General features: G+C 43.7%; 1 protein-coding gene across 1 annotated transcript in view; it reads left to right on the forward strand.

Annotated features, from left to right (window-relative positions):
* Window positions 1-21,874, forward strand: part of LOC124977270 (fer-1-like protein 4) — a 42,459-nt gene that overhangs the window by 8,514 nt on the left and 12,071 nt on the right. Inside the window, 16 exon segments of the mRNA XM_047540712.1 lie at window positions 809-896; window positions 970-1,086; window positions 9,338-9,490; window positions 10,420-10,573; window positions 10,697-10,821; window positions 11,233-11,367; window positions 11,465-11,638; window positions 12,167-12,283; window positions 12,378-12,539; window positions 16,507-16,705; window positions 16,843-16,901; window positions 16,989-17,120; window positions 18,444-18,486; window positions 18,578-18,678; window positions 18,754-18,891; window positions 18,988-19,104. Coding sequence (XP_047396668.1) covers window positions 809-896; window positions 970-1,086; window positions 9,338-9,490; window positions 10,420-10,573; window positions 10,697-10,821; window positions 11,233-11,367; window positions 11,465-11,638; window positions 12,167-12,283; window positions 12,378-12,539; window positions 16,507-16,705; window positions 16,843-16,901; window positions 16,989-17,120; window positions 18,444-18,486; window positions 18,578-18,678; window positions 18,754-18,891; window positions 18,988-19,104 — 2,014 coding nt within the window.

The raw sequence follows: 21,874 nt of genomic DNA on the forward strand, positions 1-21,874 counted from the left end.
CCAAATTCCAAAACCATAATTCCAGGCACTTAAGCCCCTTTCACACTCTATTCTCAAAAGTGTTGTCTATTTATTCAATAAATAATTATGGTACTTGCTATGCCAGATTTTTTTTGGTACAGAGATATCAGTGAAAAAGCATTCCTGCTTAGGAAAATCCCTGAAACTTATATTCCCATGGGGTGAGGGTAGGGGTTAGAAAACACAGATAATGAGCATGAAAACAAAGATAAGTGTTAAGGGAGTAAATGAAGGAAAAGTACCTCAAAGATGGTTGCAATTTTATAAAAGGTGAAGAGGGCAGGGCACTGTGAAGTTGACATGAAAAAGATGAAGGAGCCTACCACATCGGCAGGGGAACAGGCATGTTACCATCTTTTAGTCAACCAGGTGGAGACTAAACCACAGGTGAGCTCCGATTTCAGTCCCCCAGGATGTAAACATGTACATCCTGATGCAGTAGGCTCTGCGTGTGGCTGAGACTCTGCAGTTCTGCTAAGCACACAGGTGATACCAATGCTATTGGTCCATTGGCCACACCTGAAGTAGCTAGGGTACTTGACAGTGGGTAGTTGAATATTGGGGAGTTGTGTGGCTCAGAGGAAAGGCTGTCCTTGATGAATATGGGTTAGTCCAAATGCAGATAATCACCTTTGGTAAGGAAGGGCATCTCTTCCTTATTAAGGGAGAGCAAAGCTAAGAGAGCTGAGAGAGTGAGGGGTGGAAGGCCTGCTCTGAGGGCAGTGGCCCCAAGAGCCCATGTTCTCTCCTTTGATGCCCCTGGTGTGCACACGTTCTCTCCCTGCAGACAGTTTTGCCGCAGTGCTGAGCGTAGGACGATGACCCAGCCCAACACCTTGGATCGATGCCGAGGGAAACTGCTGATGCACAGCCTGGTATGGGCAGGGGAAGGAAGGCAGGGGAACCTAGCTAGAACCCTCCACTCACGCTCTCTTCTTGCGCTTACAGAACCTGTTGGCAAAGCAAGGACTGCGGCTTTTACGGGGTCTGAGACAGGCCAACGTGCGAAAGAAGGTGACATTGGCCAGGAAGCTCCTTGCAAAACTGCGCTTTCTGGCTCAGGAGGTAATGCCCACACCCCATCTGCCTGCCCTATACACCCTTCCCCCTAAGCTTTTTGACGATCCAGAGTCTTCTGGGCAGGTGTGAGGTAACATTATTCTTTTGGAAAGACTGAGGGTGAGGAAGAGAGTTCTAGGGTTCAGCAGGGATTCAGGGTGCATTCAAGATCTCTTTGGATGCAGATTTGAGAGGAAATTCCCTCAGGCAGACCTCCCTGGTCTGAAACTCCGAATAAAGTGTTTGAAAGGAAAGGGAGAATATTTTCTCGGCTAAGCATCTGCAAATGTTAGCTTGTGTTATTCCTCCAACAAACTTGGGAAGAGTTTACCCCATTTGAAAGGAGCAGAAACAGGCTTAGTGAGATTGGAATTCCAAACCAGTCAGATATTGGTTTCAAACTTTGAAGGATAAGTTGGGGTTTAGCAAGTAATGCACAATATGTGCCAATGCCTAGAATTAGAATTGGGGGCCTGGGCATGTGGGAGACAGTGTTGGAAAGAGAGAAAGGTTAGAGAATTTATGTTGAATTTTAGTGCAAAATTGCTTTTTTTTTGGTGCTGGGACTCAAATCCAAGACTTCACTCATACTAAGCACATGCTTTACCACTGAGCTACAACCCTGGTTTGTTTTTTAGATTTGTAGTGCAAACCTATATTTTGTGACATAAGTATGCACCCTGAAATAATATAGTTTAGTTTTGCTGTTTTTCAAACTTATATTATTTTGCTCTTTATTTAATATTATGTACGTGAGATTTATCCAGATCATTGCATGTAGATGTAATTTGTCTCCGTGCTATATAGTATTGTATATAATATATGATATTGTAATAATAATATATAATTTTGTGATTTGTTTCATTCCTGTATAATATTTCCTTATGTGAATATACTATAATTTACTAATATATTGTACTGTTGATGGATTTGCAAATTGTTTCTAATTGCTGGTCATTAGAAACAATGCTTCTGAGCTGGGCACAGTGGCACACACCTATAATCCCAGCAACTCGGGAAGCTGAGGCAGAAGGGTTGCAAGTCGGAGGCCAGCCTCAGCAATTTAGTGAGACCCTGTCTGAAAATAAAAATTTATAAACGACCTGGGAGGGCTGGGGTGTTAGCTCGGTGGTAGAGCGCTTGCCTAACTTGTGTGAGGCTCTGGGTTCTATCCTCAGCACCATGTAAAAATAAACAAAATAAAGGTGTTGTGTCCATCTACAACTAAAAAAAAATTGAAAAAAAAAGGGGGGCCTGGGGATGTAGCTCAGTGCTTTACCAATACTGGGTCCCAGCCCAGTACCAAAAAAGAAAAAATAATGTTTTCCAAGACTATTTTGGCACACGTCCTGATATGCAAGGGTTAGAGTTTCTGTAGAGCAGTGATTCTCGAACTAAACTTTTTCTTCGTAGGACTCTTTTATGTCCTTAATAATTATTGGGTTTCCCAAAGAACATTTGTTTATATAGACTTTGTTACCATTACATGAATTAAAAAGGAAAAACTAAACCGGGCATGGTGGTGGACCTCTGTAATCACAGTGGCTCTGGAGGCTGAGGCAGGAGGATCTCAAGTTCAAAGCCAGACCCAGCAACTTAATGAGGCCCTAAGCAAATCAGTGAGGCCCTGTCTCTTAAAAAAAAAGAGTGTGGGGGGGGAGTTGGGATGTGATTCAGTGGTTAAGAGCCCCTGGGTTCAATCCCTGGTACCAATAAATAAATAAGTAAATAAAAAGGGAAAATTAAAAATCCTGAAAAATAAAGCAATGGTTATTATTTCATTAAATATATTATATTGTTAACATAGATAATATGTTTTTATAAAAAATAGCTATAGCCAAGCATAATGGCATAGGCCTATATTCCCTGTGATTCCAGAGGCTGAAGAAGGAGGATTGGAAGTTCCAGACCAGCTTCAGAGTTTTAGTGAGGTCTCAAGAAACTTAACAGAACCCTGTCTCAAAATTAAAAATTAGAAAAGTCTAGGGATGTAGCTCAATGGTAAAATGCCCCTGGGTTCAATCCCTGGTACTACAACAAAAACAACAACAAACAAAAACAAAACAAAACAAAACAAAAAAAACCACCACAACAAAAAGCAAACAAAAATCCCTACAAAACTATAATCTCCAAAACAAAAAAGTTAGTGAGAAGAGTGGCATTGCTTTACATTCTTAAAAGAACTTTAAATATTTGGTCTATCTTGTAATTTGAATGAATCAATAATTTTTATTATTTTCAGTTTTCAAGTGTTTCCTGAGATGACCTATCTTTTAGCTCTTGTGTACTTTCCCTGATGTAACCTTTAGAATTTTTTTAAAGTTTTTTTTTTTTAATAGTTGTAGATGGACAGCATGCCTTTATTTTATTTGTTTCATTTTTATGTGGTGCTAAGGATCGAACCCAGGGCCTCACACATGCTAGGCAAGTGCTCTGCCTCTGAGCTACAGCCCCAGCCCCCTAGAATTTTTATCACACGTATTTTAATGCCCCATCTAATCATTCCAACATCTGAGTTATCTTATGTGTCTTATGTGTTATTTTCTCTCTTGATCATGAGTCGTATTTTTCACTTTTCCTGTCTTTTTTTTTTTTTTTTTTTGTGGGAGGTGTTGAATCCAGGGACACTTTACTACTGAGTGACATCCCAAGTGTTCTTTTTTGGTACCAGGGATTGAATCCAGAGGGGTTTAACCACTAAGCCACACCCCAGTCCTTTTAAAAATTTTATTTAGAGACAGGGTCTCACTGAGTTGCTGAGGTTGGTTTTGTACTTGCTATACATGTCTGTATTTTTGTATAAAAGAACAGTAAACTAAAATAAATAATATTTATTTCCAGAAAGTGTCATTCCCCTCCTCACATCAGGCATCTGGAGTGAAGTCTGTCATGCTTTGTGTTTGAACTGGATTTTGTTGTGAACTTGTTTAGGTTCAGTTCACCTCTGGCTTCAAATGTTTTGAGGATGGGATGGGACTCTCCTTTCATCCAGTCCTAGAATTGAGAACTAACAAGATTCCAGAAATCTCTGTTCTCATCCCAACTGCCAACATTCTGATTACGGCACCTTCTCCCTGTTTTACAGGCCACCTGACAGGTTTGGGGTTACAGGCAAGTTCTCCTTGTTTTGTAACTTCTGTTTCCTTCCCTCTACGCCTCTAACTCTTAGTCCTGTTTTCCCATCCTGCGGCACTGAAAGTCTGGAATGCTTCCCTGCTTTCTCTGGGCTCTCCAGCTGAGCCTTCAGTATTTGCTAGCCTTGGGGCAGTGTGTTCCCTCAGCCCTTCAGCTTCACTCTCTGCCTGCAAAAGCTTAAATCCCAGAGGACCACTGATGGATTTCTTTGAGTTCATCGGTCCTTTTATTTTCTTCTAAAGGTAGTTGGTTACTTTGCACTTGCAAGAAACCCCTAAGGAGGATCTCTTATCCCAACTACTTGCATACCTCCCCTTAGCTCTAGGTGAAGGTCCTTAGGAGGGAGTTGGTAGGTGGAAAAGGCTTGTTTTGTGGCTGGGTCCTTGGGATTCTCATCTGGTATGCAGCATTAAAGATTTCTTAGAAGTTGGATAGTTTCTCTTTACTCCATTCATGACCTGATTCCTTTTTTACAACTCCACCTCTGCCAGAGGTGGGAGCATCTGTAGATCTCTCTTCACCTATGAAGAATTCATCACTTTCTGGATTTATTTCATTGGGTTTCTTTGGATCTTCTTGTCTCTGATGTATTTTTTAAAACATTGTTTTGCAATTTATTTGGGTTATTTTTGTTGTTAGGGTGACCGCGAGTCTTGTGCAACCTTCTACATCCAGACTGGTAGTGAACCACTCCACTGATTCTTTAAAAAATTTAGTTTTTTCCTTTCACACATACAATGAAATGCACAAATCTTACCTAAATATTTGCTGAATTTTGGTGAATATATAGAACTCTGTGAAACAAATGCCTACCAAGAATCAAGGTATAGAATATTACTATCATCCTAGAATGTTCCTTTCTTCCCAGTCTTCACTCCCCACTGCCAGAGATAATCACTATTTTTATTTTTCATTACGGTTTTGTCTATTCTAGGATTTCACTTAATGGTGTCGTGCAATATGTACAGGATGGCTCTTCTTGTTAGTGGTAGTCATGTTCTGTAAAGATGCCGGAAACACTGAATTAGCAAACATTGAACTAGTGATGGCTGAATCATGCCTAGGGGATAGATGTTACATTTCTACAAACCTCTGCTCAAGACTTTATCTTCCGACCAACACATAACCTTGTCTTATGTCTGTTTAAAGAAATCTTATTTAATAAGTATTGTTGATTTTGTTAACCTTGAACTCAGGCTGACAGCACTATAACTCAGGCCTGAATGCAGGTTTTCTAATACAGTTCTGTTCTCTGTACTTCTTGCACTTAGCAGGACTAGCCAGCACTTCAGCACTACATTTGGAGATCATTTTAAATAGCAAAAGCCTTGTCAAAAAGCACAAAAATGTAAAAATCATAGCACTTAGTAGACTAGAAGAAAGATACTTATTTGCAGTGGTACAGCTATGAAGATAGAGTATGACCTTGTTCTACCTCAGGGTGGCTCACGTTTTTTTGACTCTGCCAAAATATACATATGCGCCTACAAAAATGCCAGGACTATAGGTTTGGGGTTTATAAATATTAGCCAGCTAGTGAATTTGCAAATACAGAATCTGTGAATAATGAGGATGGACTATATTCTTTGTGAAGGACTTTTTTTTAAAAATTCAGAATAATGTTTTGTGTGTGTGTGTGTGTGTGATTCATCCATGTGGCAGATGTCAATTTTATTTCTTTTTATTGTTGAGTAATTTTCCATTGTGTGAGTATATGTTAGTTTGTTTATTCATCCTCATGTTGATGGACACCTGGGTTGTTTCATGTTTTAGACTATTATGAAGAAAGCTTCCATGAACATTCTTGCATAAATCTTTTTGAGAAGACAGACTTTGATTTCTCTTGGGTAAATACCAAGAAGTAGAATTTAGAATTGCTCAGTCATAGGGTGTCTACATGTTTAATTTAATTTTTTTTTTCCAGTGCTGGGGACTGAACCCAGGGCCTTGTGCTTGCAAGGCAAGCACTCTACCAACTGAGCTATATCCCCAGCCCTATTAGTTTTTTAAATTTCAGGTATTTTGGGGCTGCAATGTTGCTCAGTGGTAGAGCACTTGCCTAGCATGTGCAAGGCCCTGGGTTCAATCACAGCACCACAGAAATAGATAAATAGAATAAAAACCAGTGCCTGATTTTTAAAAATTTTGATATTTAGATGGATGTTTAACAGTAACTGGTAGTTTTAATTCGTACTTTCCCAGCAGTCAGTGATGTTGAACTTCTTCAGGTGCCCATTTGCCATTCATATATTTTTGGGAAGGGGTTTTCATAGTTTTTCAATCTTCAAAATTGAACTGTTTGGTTTTAAATAATTGAATTGTATAGCTTAAAAACATATCCTGGAACTGGGCATGATGGTGCATACCTGTATTCTGAGCAGCTCAGGAGGCTGCAAGTTCAAAGTCAGACTACGCAACTTAACAAGGCCCTAAGCAACTTAGCAAGACCTGGTCTCAAAATAAAAAAATTTAAAAATGGGCTGGGATGTGATTCAGTGGTTGAGCATCCCTAGATTCAATCCCCGACACACACACAAAAACAAAGCAAAACAAAACAAAACAAAATATCTTGGATATGAGTAATTTGTGACTTGCTGATTCATTTTCTTAATGGTACTTTTTGGTGACCAAATTTTAAAGTTTTGTTGAAGCATGATTTATCTAATTTTTCTTTTTGTCATCCTCCTAATGCATGTGTAAGGAACCTTTGTCTACTTCCAATCCACAACGATGTCCTCCTCTGCTTTTCTCTAAAAGGTTATGGTTTAGATTGTATGTTTAACTTAGTTCTCAAACTATTTTTTGTGTTCGAGTAAGATAAAGGTCAAAATTTTATTTAGATTCTCCAGAGTCATTTGTTGAAAAGATTTCTTCTTCCCATTGGGTTGTTTGGTTTCTTAATTGAAAATTAGAAGACTTTGTAAGTACCTCTATTGAATTTTTTTTAAATGTAAATGTTGATAGACCTTTATTTTATTCATTTATTTTTATGTGGTGCTGAGAATCGAACCCAGTGCCTCACACGTGCTAGGCAAGGGCTCTACCACCGAGCCACAACCCCAGCCTATTGAATTTTTTATTTCAATCATTATATTTTTATTTATGTAAATCCTATTTTTTCACATCTTCTATATTCTTATTCCCAGTAAAGTTTGTCTTTTGTTTTATTTAGTAAATTAAGCAGACTTGTTTTTATAATGTCAGATGCTTCCAATAATAGTTTTTTGTTGTTTTGTTGTTGTTGTGCAGATGGTGGGTCTGGTATTGCTGTCTGTTTCTGTTTCCTTCTATGCTTACTGGCTTTTGACTGTGATCTGCTGATTAAAATTTCTTTAAAAAATTATTTGTAGGAATTCTTTGAGTCTTAGAATAAAGGTACATTTTTCTGGAAAGGATTTGATTTTGCTTCTGCATTAGATAATTTTAAACTAAAGTTTGATATCCAGCAACACCTAGGCACAGTGAAAAGTCAGCTTGTGTTTTTGTTTTTTTTTTTAGGAACAATTTCCAACACTCACCACTTCTCTCAGCCAGGCAACTTTCCTGTAGACCCTGGGTGGTGAAGGGTGGGCAGGTTTATTTATGGATTACTTTTTTCCCAAAGGCACAAGTTGTGTTTGATTGTTTGTTTGTTTTTGTTTTTTGGTGATGGGGGATCCTGGCTTCCAGAGAGGGGAGAGATCTCCTGTTAGACTCCTGTCTTGAATGAGATCTAAGCACTTTGTGTTATTTTATTTTGACTCATTGTCAGGTCATGACTAGCTCAGGTTTTCCAGGTTTGGCCAATACCCTTATAGCAAAAATGGCTTAAATTCTCTGCTGACCTCCTTGGCTTCTCATTTTCATGTAGAGTTTGGTTCAATCATTTGGGACTTTTATGATCTCACCACTGCCTTTAATAAAATATTCGTAAATATTTTATCCAGCCACTTATACTGTTTTTAGTGAGAAGGTATTAATTCCTAGCTTGTGATATTTCTGAAAATGGCATTGTGGGATGATGGCTTTGAATAGGGGAAGGAGAGGGTCAGGTCTGGTCTTCTGATCTAGAAGTTCTAACAGTTTTTTGAAGTCTGTGATATTTGAAGTCCTACTATGTCCCATGCTCTGTATTGGGCCACGGGGTTGCAGTCCTTCTCATGTTCTTCACTTTTTGGGGGCTCAAGGTTTAGTAAGAGAGGAATTATACATCAGTAAGTGAATAAGAAAAGTGGTTGTGACCTGTAGGAACTGCCATGAAAGATATTCCGAGGCTGAGGGGGCAGCGGGGAAACTGCTTGGCCAAGGCGGCCAGGCGGGAGGAAGTTCTCTGCAGAAATAACTTGGAACCTGAAACCCAGAGGATGGGGAAAATGCACTTTCATGGTAGCAAATGGGTGAGGAGGAAAGACTGAAAGCAGGAAAACTTAGTAGGAGCTGTCATCATTGTCTGGATCGGAGTGGATGGTCTTCAAGTAGGACGGTGAGGGCAGGAGAGATGGGGGACAATGGCAGGACTTGGTGATTGGATGGTAGGGAAACCTGATGCCCACACCAGTATTTAACTGATGCCAATGGACATCTGGTGGGGAAACTGGATAACGATCAAACTCAGGAGGAGGGAAAGGTAAAGACATCCGACTGACACATGCTCCAACATGGTTGAACCTTGAGGACATTGTCCTACGTGAGATAAGCCAGGCACAAAAGGACCGAATGCTGATCAGTTCACTCATGCGGCGCATACCGAGTAGTCCAGTTCACAGACACAGGACGTAGAAGGGTGGTAGCCAGGGCCTGGATGGGGTGGGGGAAGGGGGAGTTAGTGGTTAGTGGGGACAGAGTTTCTGTTTGGCAAGATGAAGAGTTCTGGTGATGGGTGGCGGGGGGTGTCCGCACAGCAGTGTGAATGCACTTAACACCACTGACCTGCACACTTAAAATGGTTACGTGTCACTTTACCTCAACTTAAAAAGAAGAATTGAAGTTGAACTTTGAGTTTCAGGTGGTCAATGAGGCATCTAAGAAGAGCTGTCAGGGGCACATGGCCACATGGATCTGGGGTTTAGGGGAGGTCAGGGCTCGGATGGATATTAGTTCATCTGTCTAGCCCAAGCTGGATGACCCTGTTCTCTACCTGCAGCCCCAACCACCCCTTCCCGATGTGCTGGTCTGGATGCTCAGCGGGCGCCGCCGTGTAGCCTGTGCCCGGATCCCTGCCCAGGATGTGCTGTTCTCTGTGGTGGAGGAGGAGCGGGGCCGGGACTGTGGGAAGATCCAGAGTCTGCTGCTCACAGTGAGGGGGGCCCTGGGGTGAGGGTGCTGGGGAGCATGGGGTGTGGCTCAGGGAAGGTGGGGTATTAAGGGTGGAGGCCTGCGGTTCCTAGCTAGGGGTCTGTGAGCTCTATTCAGTTGTCCAAAAAAGCCAAAAGGAGATGGTAGCTTTGCCAAGGTCAGCTTGGAAATGAGATAAACAACCAGGTTGTTAGCCCTTGACCTGCACTGGTTCTTTGGCTGACCAGGCTCTGATACATGGCAGAGTGATGAAAGAGTGATTAGTTGGTTTCTTCTAAGTGTAGCTGGTTTTCAGTCAAAATATTTCTAAATGAGGCATCCCTAGACAAGATATCAAAAGGGGTCTCTAGGGGTAAATGGTTGTGACTATTAGAGGACAGGGAATATATTGAGGGGGGAGGGCAAAGGGCAGGGTGTAGTTTTGGGTCTGGGATTCCGGGTATAGGAATTGATAGCATTAGTCAGGAGGTGTAGGGAACAGGGTACAGGGTGGAGGGCGTGAAGTGGGGTGCAAAAGTGGAGGCAAGAGGAACTGCCTTTTGAGTTCTACTCTGTTCCAGACTCTGTTTTAGGCCCTGGGGATCCAGCCCTTGCCATGTTCCTCATCTTTTTGGGGAGTGGGGTTTAGTAAAGGAGACTGTACATCTGTAAATGACTAAGGAAAATGGTCACAACCTATAGGAATTGCCGAGAAAGATGTTACAGAGCCTAAGGGGGTGGGGAGAATCTGCTTAGATGAGATGCCAGGCAGGACTTCACTGCAGAAACAACCTTGAAACTAAAACCCAGAGAATGGGGAGAAGCCAGTATAGAACTTGGGCACAGTTTGACGATAAGAGTCAGGTGTGCCTTGGGCAGCAGGATGCTTGGGCCTAGGTGGGGTGAGAAGAGGAGGCATCTGAGGCCCCAACACGCCTCCTTCCCACATAGGCACCAGGGGCAGCCCCTGGGGAGGTCTGTGCCAAGCTGGAGCTCTTCCTGTGGCTGGGGCTGGGCAAGCAAGCCAAGGCCTGCACCTCCGAGCTGCCCCGGGACCTGCTGCCGGAGCCCTCGGTGGGGCTGCCCCGTAGCCTGTACCGGGATGGTGAGCGCTGGGCTGGGCTGGGCGGGCACAGGGCTTGCCTCACTATTTGCCCAAGGTGGGGGCTCATGAGTCATGGGAGGGGTCCCCTGAATGGGCATGGCACCTTCCTTCCCCACACCCCAGACTTTAGCTACTTCCAGCTCCGCGCTCACCTATACCAGGCCCGAGGCGTGTTGGCAGCAGATGACAGCGGCCTCTCTGACCCCTTTGCTAGAGTCCTCATCTCTACCCAGTGCCAGACCACACGGGTATGGACCAGGCTGGGGTGTGGGTGGAGGATCCTGGGGCACCAGGTGGAGTGGGACTGTGCTTTTCCATGGCCCTCAATCTCCCTGCCCACCCTGGGTTTTCAGGACAGGACAGTGGATAGACTCCCCTATCTTAGGGGGTGGTGTAGAACCCAAGGCCTCAAGAGAAAGGTCATTTCCTGGGGTTAACTTTAGGGCAGGCTCTGAAGGTGGCAGATTACAATAAGGAGAGGCCAGGGCTGGGAGGGGCAGCCTGACGCCAGTGAAGGATGTTGGTCTTCATCTGTTCCCAATCCTTTCATGACAAGCACAAACACGGAAAACATTTTAGGGCAGGAATGCTCACCTGGCGCACACGCAGGGAGCTGCCTGCTGACACCTGCCACTGCCCCTTCTCTCCATGGCCCCAAGGTTCTGGAGCAGACACTGAGCCCCATGTGGGATGAACTCTTGGTATTTGACCAGCTGATCGTGGACGGGAGGCGGGAGCACTTGCAGGAGGAACCTCCATTAGTGGTCATCAATGTCTTTGATCACAATAAGCTTGTGAGTGTGGCCCCACCTGGGTTCCTGGGCTACCCTGTGCCTGTCTTGATGCCCCTCCTCTGAGCATCTCTTTTTTTTCATCGTCCTGTCCCCACAGGGTCCCCCAGTGTTCCTGGGCAGGGCACTGGCTGCCCCGAGAGTAAAGCTGGTGGAGGAGCCATACCAACGCCCTGAGCTGCAGTTCTTTCCCCTGAGGAAGGGACCCTGGGCAGCCGGAGAGCTCATTGCCACCTTTGAACTCATTGAACTGGACTATAGTGGCCGACTTGAGGTCAGAGTACCTAGGCCCACCTGGCATAGGCTGTGGGCCCATCTTATTATTCATCTAGTCCCAGGGAGTATAAAACATGCTTGTAATCCCAGTGGCTCGGGAGGCTGAGGCAGGAGGATCACAAGTTTCAAGCCAGCCTCAGCAACTTAGCAAGGCCCTAAGCAACTCAGTGAGATGCTGTCTCTAAATAAAATATAAAAAGAACTGGGGACGTGGCTCAATGGTTCAGTACCCCTGAGAATACCCTCCAGAGAATACAGACTGAAGGTCTGTCCTGGAATCACCATATTGGGAACATCAGGAGTGGTCATACTGTAGGTTCACTGGCTGTGGTCCTTCTGGAGCCGATGGTCCTGCCTGCCTCCCTTCCTGCATGTGCTGCTTTTCAAGAGTCCTTCCCATCAACCCAGCCTTGCCTGGCTCCTCTGCTCTACACCGTACCCGAAGCCCTCCATATCCTTGCCCAAGCTCAGGCTTTCCCTCCTGTGGCCTGATCCCTCTTTGACCTCTACTTCTTTCCCCCTGCAGCCCTCAGTGCCTAGTGACGTGGAGCCCCAGGATCTGACACCCCTGGTCGAGCCCCTCTCGGGACGCCTGTCCCTGCCACCCAGTGTGCGCCCCGTGCTCAGGGAGTTCCGTGTTGAGGTAGCACCAGGCGGTCCAAGTCTTCCTGCTCCCCTCACGCAGGGTGACTCTCTTGTCAGGTGCGGGCCCTGACTCTCCCACTTCCTGACCCTAGGTGCTGTTCTGGGGTCTCAGGGGCCTCGGGCGTGTGCACCTGTTTGAGGTAGAGCAGCCCCAGGTGGTGCTGGAAGTGGCTGGGCGACGTGTGGAGTCTGAGGTCCTGGCCAGCTACCGCGAGAGCCCCAATTTCACTCAGCTCGTCACACATCTGACAGTGGTAAGCGTGGGCTGGCGGTAAGGAATTTGGGGCAGAGAAGTGAAAGAGGGCAGTGGGTGTTGAATTTCTACCTGCTTATCTCAGATCCAAGGTTCAGCGAGCTCTCTTTGTGTGTATGTGTGCGTGTGCACGTGTGAGTGTGCGTGTGTGTGTGTGTGTGTGTGTGTGTGTGTGCGCATTCTTGAGGATTGAATTGAACCTCAGGGCACTCAACTGCTGAGCTACATTCCCAGCCCCCTTTTATATTTTAATTTTTTTTTTTTTTTTTTTTTTTTGCGGTGCTGGGGATTGAACCCAGGGCCTTGGGCTTGCAAGGCAAGCACTCTACCAGCTGAGCTATACCCCAGCCCTTATTTTTTATTTTGAGATTGGGTCTCCCCAAATCACCCCGGCTGACCTCAAATTTATAATCCTCCTGCCTTAGCCTCCCGAGTCTCTAGGATTACAGGCATGTGCCGTGACACCTGGCTCAGCAAGTTCTCTATAAAGGGTCAGGTAGTAAATATTTTAGCCTTTATGGGCCATCAGTCTCAGTTGCCACTATTCAGCTCTGCCACTGTTGCATGAAACAACCATAGATAACATGCAGATGAATGAGTTTGCATTCTCAGAGAACTTTATAAAAACTGGCAATAGGCCAGACTTGGTCTATGGTTTGCTGATGTCTAGATTAATCTGTGGAGTGGTGCTGCTCTCTTGGCTCTCGTGGACAAATAGGGCTGAGAAGAAAAACACATTGTATAATATGTAATTACTCTCGTGTGGGTTTTGGAGTCAAATTCTGACATTGTCACTTAGGAGCTCACCAAATCACTTGTTTTACTTAAGCTTCAGTTTTTCTACCTGTAAAATGGGTACAAAAGCAAAAGGGTTGGAAGAAGGAGTGTGTGAGGAAGTGGTGACAGAAAGGATTTGGGTTAAAGGACTTTGTAAACTGAAATATGCTGTGACCGTGCAAGAGTGTGACTGGGACAAAGCACAGTGGTTGCAGATCGTAAGGGGACAGAAATTGAACAGAAAGCTATTTCATGACTGTGTTTTAAGGTGATAAAATGGAAATCAGGTTGCTCATTGAACTTCTGAGGGTATGTCTTAGTTCATTTTGGCTGCTATACCAAATACTTTCAACTAAATAATTAATTAATAAGAAAAGTTTGTCATAGTTCTAGAGGTTGGTAAGGCATGATGGCACACACCTGTAATCCCAGTGACTTGGGGAAACTGAGGCAGGAGGATCACAAGTTAGAGGCTAGCCTCGGCAATTTAGTAAGGCCCTAAGCAACTTAGTGAGAGCTTTTCTGAAAATAAAAAATAGAAAGGGCTGGGGATGTGGCTAAGTTGTTGGTTCAGCACTCCTGGGTTTAGTCCTCAGTATCAAAAACAAAACAGTTCTGGAGGCTGAAAAATCCAAGGTCAAGGCACCAGCAGGTTTGGTGTCTATAGAGGGTCTGCTCTTCATAAATCACATCTTCCATGTGTACTGTCAAGGTGGAATGGCAAAACTAGGCTAACAGAATCCTTTGGTACTTTTTACAAGTGTCCTAATACAGTTCAGGAAGACTCTACCCTCATGACCTAATCATCTCCCAAGGCCCTATCTTAATACCATCACTTTGGCTAGGATTCAATGTATGAATTTTGGGGACACACATACATTCAGACCGCAGACCCTCTCATTTCATACTTCATGGCACAAACTGGGAAACACACGTTCCTCTTTCCACTATGCACTTGAAAAGATGTGTGTTCTTCTGTTTTTGTCTGGTATTCTGTAGATATCAGTTGTGTTGAGTTTTACTTGATAACATCATTAGAACCTCTTGAATAGGCCTCCTTGATAGTTTTCTGTCTAGTTGTTATATCCATTATTGAGAATAGGGTATTGAAGTCTCCAACTATTATTTTTGGATTGTTGGATTATCTGTTTCTCCCTTCAACTCTACTTTTTTTTTTTTTTTTAATTTGGTGTTGAGGATCAAACCTAGAGCACTATATATGCTGGATGAGTGCACTATACCCCTGACTCCATCCATCACTTTTTGCTTATTGTATTTTGAAGTTCTGTTGTTAGGTGCATATGTGTTTATAATTGTTATGTCTTCCTGACTAATTGACCCATTTACCATTGTAAAACAAGCCTCTTTGTCTTTAGTAAAAAATTTTGTCTGAAGGTGTATGTTGTCTGATAAGATAGCAACTCTAGCTGTCTACGGTTGCTGTTTGCATGATATATCTTTACCCATTCTTTTACTTTCAACCTATGTGTCCGAATCTAAAGAGTATCTCTTAACAAGGAGTTGCATCTTTTTTTCCCCATTCAGTTGTCAAGCTCTATATTTTGATTGGCATGTTTAATGTAATGACACCATTATTATTATTTTTAAAATATTTTTTAGATGTTGATAGACCTTTATTTTATTCATTTATTTATATGTGGTGCTGAGGATTGAACCCAGTGCCTCACACATACCAGGCAAGCGCTCTACCACTGAGCCACAACCCCACCCCAACACCATTATTATTATTGGCAAGATTTACATCTGCCATTTTGCTATGTTTTCTGTTTTGTGTATTTTTGTGACTCCTTTACTGCCTTCTCTTGTGTTAAGTAGATATTCATATGTATACTGCTTTAATTGCTTTGTTGATTTTTACTTAGTAGTTGTTCTAGAGGTTATAATATACATACTAATTTTTCACAATCTATTTCAGAGTAATAATTTAATTCCAGTAAAATCTAGAAATTTTCTCCAGTGTAACTGTATTCTTTCCTCTCTTCTTTGTGCTGTAATTGTCACATATATAAAAAATAAAGTCAGTCATACAGTACAGTAGTTATTGGTTTTTTATCCCTTGGAATCTATTGATAGATAAGGAATTATTGGGTTAAAGGACATATTTAATTTAATGAATCTAAATCTATGTTAGCAAATTAAGCACTGGTACTTCACATAAAAATAAAAAAAAGAATCCTGTATTTCCCATAGCACTTTGTAGTGTTATCAGAAAGTACTTTTGTATCTATTATGTCATGTGATACTTTTTTTTTTCGTGATACTGAGGTTGAATTTAAGACTTTGTACATGCTAGGCAATCATTCTATTTCCCAGTCTTTTATTTAAAAAAATTTTTTTTAGTTGTAGATGGACATAATACCTTTATTTTATTTATTTATTTTTAATTGGTGCTGAGAATTGAGCCCAGTGCCTCACACATGCTAGTCAAGTGCTCTACCACTGAGCCACAACCCCAGTCCTCCCAGCCCTTTTTATTATACATATATGTGTGTATATTTATATATATATATATATATTTTTTTTTTCTTTCCTGTCTCTTTTTTTTTTTTTTTTTTTTAATTTTTTTGGTACCACAGATTGAACCCAGGGGCACTTGACCACCGAGCCACATCCCCAGTCCTTTTTTATATTTTATTTAGAGATCAGGCCTTACTGAGTTGCTTAGGGCTAAAGCTGGCTTCGAACTCACAATCCTCCTGCTTCAGTCTCCTGAGCCACTGGGATTACAACTGAGTGCCACCACTCCTGGTTTTATTATATTTGGAGATAGGACTCATTAAGTTGCCCAGGGAGGCTAAGGCAGGAGGATTGTAGATTCTCGGCCAGCCTGGGCAATGGAGTACACTTGCCTAGCATGTGTGAGGCCATGGCCTCAAGTTGCCCAGTCTCGCCTTGAACTTGGGATCCTCTTGCCTCAGCCTCCCAAGTGGCTGAGATTACAGAAGTGCATCACGACTCCCAGTTTACAATAGTCTTTTGGGTCAGGATCGTGTTGCTGTCTCACCTGGGACACAGGTTCAGGAAGCGATGTCACTATAGAGACGAGAGTGGGCTGTGTGGTAGAGCTGGGCCTAGAAGGCAGGTGCAGACATTATTCCCGTGGGCCTCGTGGCTGCTTTTCTATTTCCCCAGCTTCTCTGGAGATACAGTTCCTCTTTCCCTGTCCCCAGGACTTGCCAGAGCAGCCTTACCTGCAGCCCCCACTGAGCATCCTGGTGATCGAGCGCCGGGCCTTTGGCCGCACTGTCCTCGTGGGTTCCCACATTGTTCCCCACATGCTGCGATTCATACTTCAGGGTCACGAGGATCCCCCTGCGGAGGAAGGAGCAGAGGAGGAGACGGTGGGCCTGGTACCCCAGGAACCTCTAGGTGAGGGGCCCTTTGCTAGGACTGTGTGACAGAGCCCCCCTGGCTCCTGGTAGAGATGGCTCCGGGGACCTCCAATGGAACACTGAGTCTGACTTCCACTTGTCTAACCTTCTGTGGTGCCATTTCTTGACTTCCAGGACAGTTGGCCCTGGATTCCCTTTTGGCTGACTCTGGGAGATCCAGACGGCTCCTGAAGGTGATGGGGGTTGTGAGAAGGGTGGAGAAGGGGCTGGCGGGGCTTGGGTGGTGCTGGGTTAGAGCAACGGGGGCCTCTCCTCCTCAGGCTCCCCTGAAGAAGTTTACCCTAGGAGGCCTCCTGAGTCAAGGCCCTGAACTGGAGGAGGACATCCCGGACCCTGAAGAGCTCGACTGGTGGTCCAAGTACTACGCCTCACTGCAGGAGCTCCAGGGTCAGGTGGGCCGGGAGGGTCCCGAGATGGGAGCTGGAAGGTAAATGGCAAGAATGATCTGGCTGCGGAGGTGGCACCCACCTGTCATTGCAGCTACTTGGGAGGCCAAGGCAGGAGGACTGTAGGTTCACAGCCAGCCTGGGCAATGGAGTACACTTGCCTAGCGCATGTGAGTCCCTAGCTTCAACCTCCAGCACAGAAGGAAAAAAAGAAATCGGGGGTGGGGAATGATGTCAGCAAACATGGGGTTCTACAGCCTTTCAGAGCTCCTTTTACAGTCCTCTTTACCACAGTCTTAGAAGATGGGGTTATTAGCTCCATTATCTAGAGCTCTGTTGTCCAATAGAAATACAGTGCAAGACAGATATGTAATTTTTTTCCCTTACATACTGGGGATAGAACCCAGGGGCCTCTACCACTGAACTACATCCCCAGTCCAGTTTATTTGTTATTTATTTATTGCAGTACTGAGGATTGAACCCAGAGCCTTCTACATGCCAGGCGAGCACTCTACCACTAAACTACATCCCCAGCGCTTGACATTTCTGTAATCTTAACTTTTCTAGTTATCACAGTAAAATAAAGGAGACAGGTGTTTACCTGTAAAAGGAGACATGTGAAGCCAGGCACATACCTGTAATACTAGTGGCTCTGGAGGCTGAGGCAGGAGGATGGCAAGTTCAAAGCCAGCCTCAGCAACTTAGGGAGGCCCTAAGCAATTCAGTGAGACCCTGTCTCTAAATGAAAAATAAAAAGGACTGCGGATGTGGCTCAGTGGTTAAGCAGCCCCCTGGTACCAAAAAAAAAAAAAAAAAAAAAAGAGAAAAGAAAAGAAAAAAGAAAGGAAGAGGAAGTAGGTGAAATTAATTTTAATAATATGCTTAATTTAACATAATATATGGGCTGAGGTTGTGTTTCAGTGGTAGAGCCTTTGCCTAGCATGTGTGAGGCACTGGGTTCGATCCTCAGCACTGCATATTAAATAAATGAATAAAATAAAGGTCCATCAACAACTAAAAAAAAATTTAAAACCATAATATATGCCAAATATCAAGTAATCATTATAAAAATTAAATGAGCTATTTTACATTCTCATGTTATCGTAAGTCTTTAAAACCTGCGGTGTGTTTTACACTTACAGCACGTCTCAGCTTCGACTAGCCACATTTCAGTGCAGGAGTCGATGCTAAACATAAGCTTTGAAAAGGAAGTGCCTTGACACTGCTAGAACTTGGACTAAGCTTTCCCCACTTACCATCCTAGAAAAGGGACAGACTAAGGAGGTGAGGAGCATAGGGAAGGCTCTCTGAACTGCCCTTTGATTTCAGCCCAGTCTTGATGAGGATGAAATGGATGAGCCTGGGGAATCTGGTAAGAGATTCCGGCATTTGTTCTTGCTCCATCTGTCCCCCGCCCCCGCCCACCGGATATTTCTGTCATGGGACATTTCTGCTGTTCCCAGATGGGGTCAACTTCATTTCTATGGATGGGGAGGTCAAGGACCAGGGTGAGGCTGATGTCAGAGGCTTTGTATCTCAGAAAAAAGCAATTGCCACCCTGAAGGTAACTGGGTGTTGGGAAGAGGGGAGTCCTGTGGGTTCTAGATGCCGGGCTCTCACTGACCCCTTCACCTGTCAGATCTACAACAGCTCCCTGGAGGAAGAGTTTCACCACTTTGAAGACTGGCTGCATGTGTTTCCCCTATACCGAGGGCAAGGGGGCCAGGATGGAGATGGAGGGGAAGAGGGGTCTGGACACCTTGTGGGCAAGTTCAAGGTATGTTTGGAGAAGGAAAGGGGGCCCGGGAGCACAGGCAGGGATTCAGGAAGAAAACTTTCTTACCAGGGCCTTTTCTCCCTCTCCCCACCCCAGGGCTCCTTTCTCATTTATCCTGAGGCAGAGGCCGCATCCTTTTCTGAGCCCCAGATCTCCCGGGGCCTCCCACAGAACCGGCCCATCAAGCTCCTGGTCAGAGTGTATGTTGTAAAGGTGAGTGTCCCCAGCTCCCGCAGGCCTCCCACACCAGCAAAGAATGAGAAGCCTGCAGAATGAAAGCTTTGGAAGAAAACTTATTTGGCATCATCTTTATTTTTCAGATGGGAAAATCTTAGACACAAAGTTAGGATACTCCCCAGGGCTACAAAATTTGTTTATAGTAGAGCTAGAATTTAGAGTCTAGCACTCCTGACTCCTGTGCACAGTTCTGGTCCAATGGAATGGGGAGTGTAGTTCTGAATCTCAAGCTTCAGAATGGCTTATTATCAGATACCTTTGTAGCTACTTCTCTTGCTGTGGTTTTTATGCAGGGCCCTAAATTTTTCTGAAAGGTATTCTGAGGGAGTAACAAGGAATGAGTGGGTTGCTCTGTCATCCTACTCCCTGTCACCAGAGCAGATGCAGCAGAGAAGTTTTATCTGTTTTTTTAAATATAGGGATTCTGACTAAGACAGCATTTGAAGAAATATTCTACCATCATTTAAGACTCCTAGGGCTTTGACTGGGTCACGGAAGTCATCTTGACTTTCTGCTTCGAGCAATTGGCAGATTAGATGGTCTGAGATAATTCTTTTAATGGTACTTCTACAAACGCTAGATGCATAGTCTTTTAAGTGGATGCTAAGATGGCGGGTTGGGGTGTGGCCTGTGGTAGTCTTCACCTGGCATGCTGAGATTCTAGGTTCCATCCCCAGCATGGCAAAAAGATTTTAAATTTAAATTTTAAAAGCCTATATGAATGCTAAGTTCCTAAGAAAGGACGATGAAGAAGCAGTGGAAATCCTAAATGGAAGACAAGTTCATGGAGCTCAGATCGTCTTGAGAGGGTTTATCCAACCTGGACCCTGGGCCTTGGGTTCTTACAGCCTGTGCAATGTGGGGGTCAGGAACCAACACCCTGGCATGAAGCAGGATCTCAGTAGAAGGTGGGCAAGAGGAAGCCTGCCCACTGGGAAAGGAGTCTATAAAATAAACAAGCCACCGCAGCCTCTGCTCCAGGTGGGGAAATAGAAAAAGAATGTCTTCTTTGAGAATTTATTATTACAGTTTTGTCCTCACATTGTTAAGACTTGAATTTAATTTATCTGTTTAGTCCAGAAAACTCAAAACTGAGAGACTGTCACAAAATGATCCCAAATCCAGCCTCATAGTTTCTACAGATTTAAATGACCAAATGTGGGTTCACAATTCAAAAATTATAAAATATATAACAAAATAATATATCAAGAAAAAAAGAAGAAACAACACAAAGGAAAATTAAACATTCAAAAACTTTGGAGGGGCTGGGGAGATAGCTCAGTTGGTACAGTGCTCGAAGCCCTGGGTTCGATCCCCAGCACCGCAAAAAAAACAAAAAAAACAAAAAAAAAAACTTTGGACCTTAGAAATTTTCCAATATTAGAATGTAAAACTCCTGTTTAAAGTATTTCACAAGCAGAGAATAAGAGGCCATCAAAAGTGTTGAGCAGTTTGTGGGAATAACCAAATAACATTTCTAAAAATGAAAGACCATTAAAAATGAAAACTTATTAATACCCATGCATAGAAGAGTGTATGAATAAACTGTGACCTGTCAACACCATGAAGTACTATGCAGCTGTAAAAAATAATGCGAAAGATCTCTATGTACTGATGTGGGGTGATTTCCAGAATATTCTGTAAGGTGATAATAGCAAAGTACAAAAGAGTGCATATAGGATGCTACTTTCCATGTAAGAAAGAAGAGGAAAATATAGTGTGCAACAGAAGTACAGGAAAGATCAACTAGGAACTAAAGAGACTAGTTCCTAAAGAAGGCGAGTGAAAAAGTAGTAGAAAACAAGGGATCAGGGCAGCTGGAACCAGGGCGAAGTGATTCTTCTCAGATGAAGGTGCTCCTGGACTTACAATGGGGGTTATATCCTGATAAACTCATCTTAATTTGAAAATATCATAAATTGAAAACACATTTACTGTACCTAGGCTGCCGAACCCCACAGCCGAGCAACACAAGACACTTCAGCGAACCAGATCCCTCAGCTCACTAGGAGCTCAAGCTCACTCCTGCTGCCCAGCTTCACAAGAGTTTCTCACCAAATATCACAGGCACAGAGCAAAATCAAAATGCAGAATTCAAAGTATAGTTTCTACCAAATGCGTATGACTCTTATACTTTATAAAGTTGAAAAATTGTTAAGTCAAACCACCTTAGTTGGTGACTATCTGTGATAGAGGGAGGTGGGGAGTTATCTGGTAGATCCTTGGGGGAGAGCATTCCAGGCAGAGAACAGCCCGGGCAAAGGTGGGCCCTGACTGCTGTATGAGGAACAACGAGGAGGCCATCATGGCTGCGGAATGAGTGGAGAACAGATGGTTTGAGGAGTTAAGATTTCAGAGGAAGTGCAGCAGTGGTGGACAGAAGGGACAGATCATGTTAGGTCTTATTGGTTATTTTATATTGATTGATTGCAGGGCTGGGGATTGAACCTAGGGACATTCTACCACTAATCTGTATCCCCACTCCTTTTTATTTTTTAAAATTTTGATACAGGGTCTCACTAAATTGCTGAGGCTGGTCTCCAACTTGTGAGCCTCCTGCCTCAGCCTCCTGAGTCACTGGGGTTATAGGCATGCACCCCCACACCCGACCAGTTGGTCATTTTATCCTGAATTAAATGAGAAGCCATCAGAAGGTTCTGAGCAAAGGCGTGACAGGATGCAATCTAAATTTTAAAAGAATATCTGTTTACCATGTAGAGCATAGGCTACAGAAAGCAGGAGCTGG

Source organism: Sciurus carolinensis, chromosome 2 (genome assembly GCF_902686445.1).
Source record: "Sciurus carolinensis chromosome 2, mSciCar1.2, whole genome shotgun sequence".
NCBI lineage: Eukaryota > Metazoa > Chordata > Mammalia > Rodentia > Sciuridae > Sciurus > Sciurus carolinensis.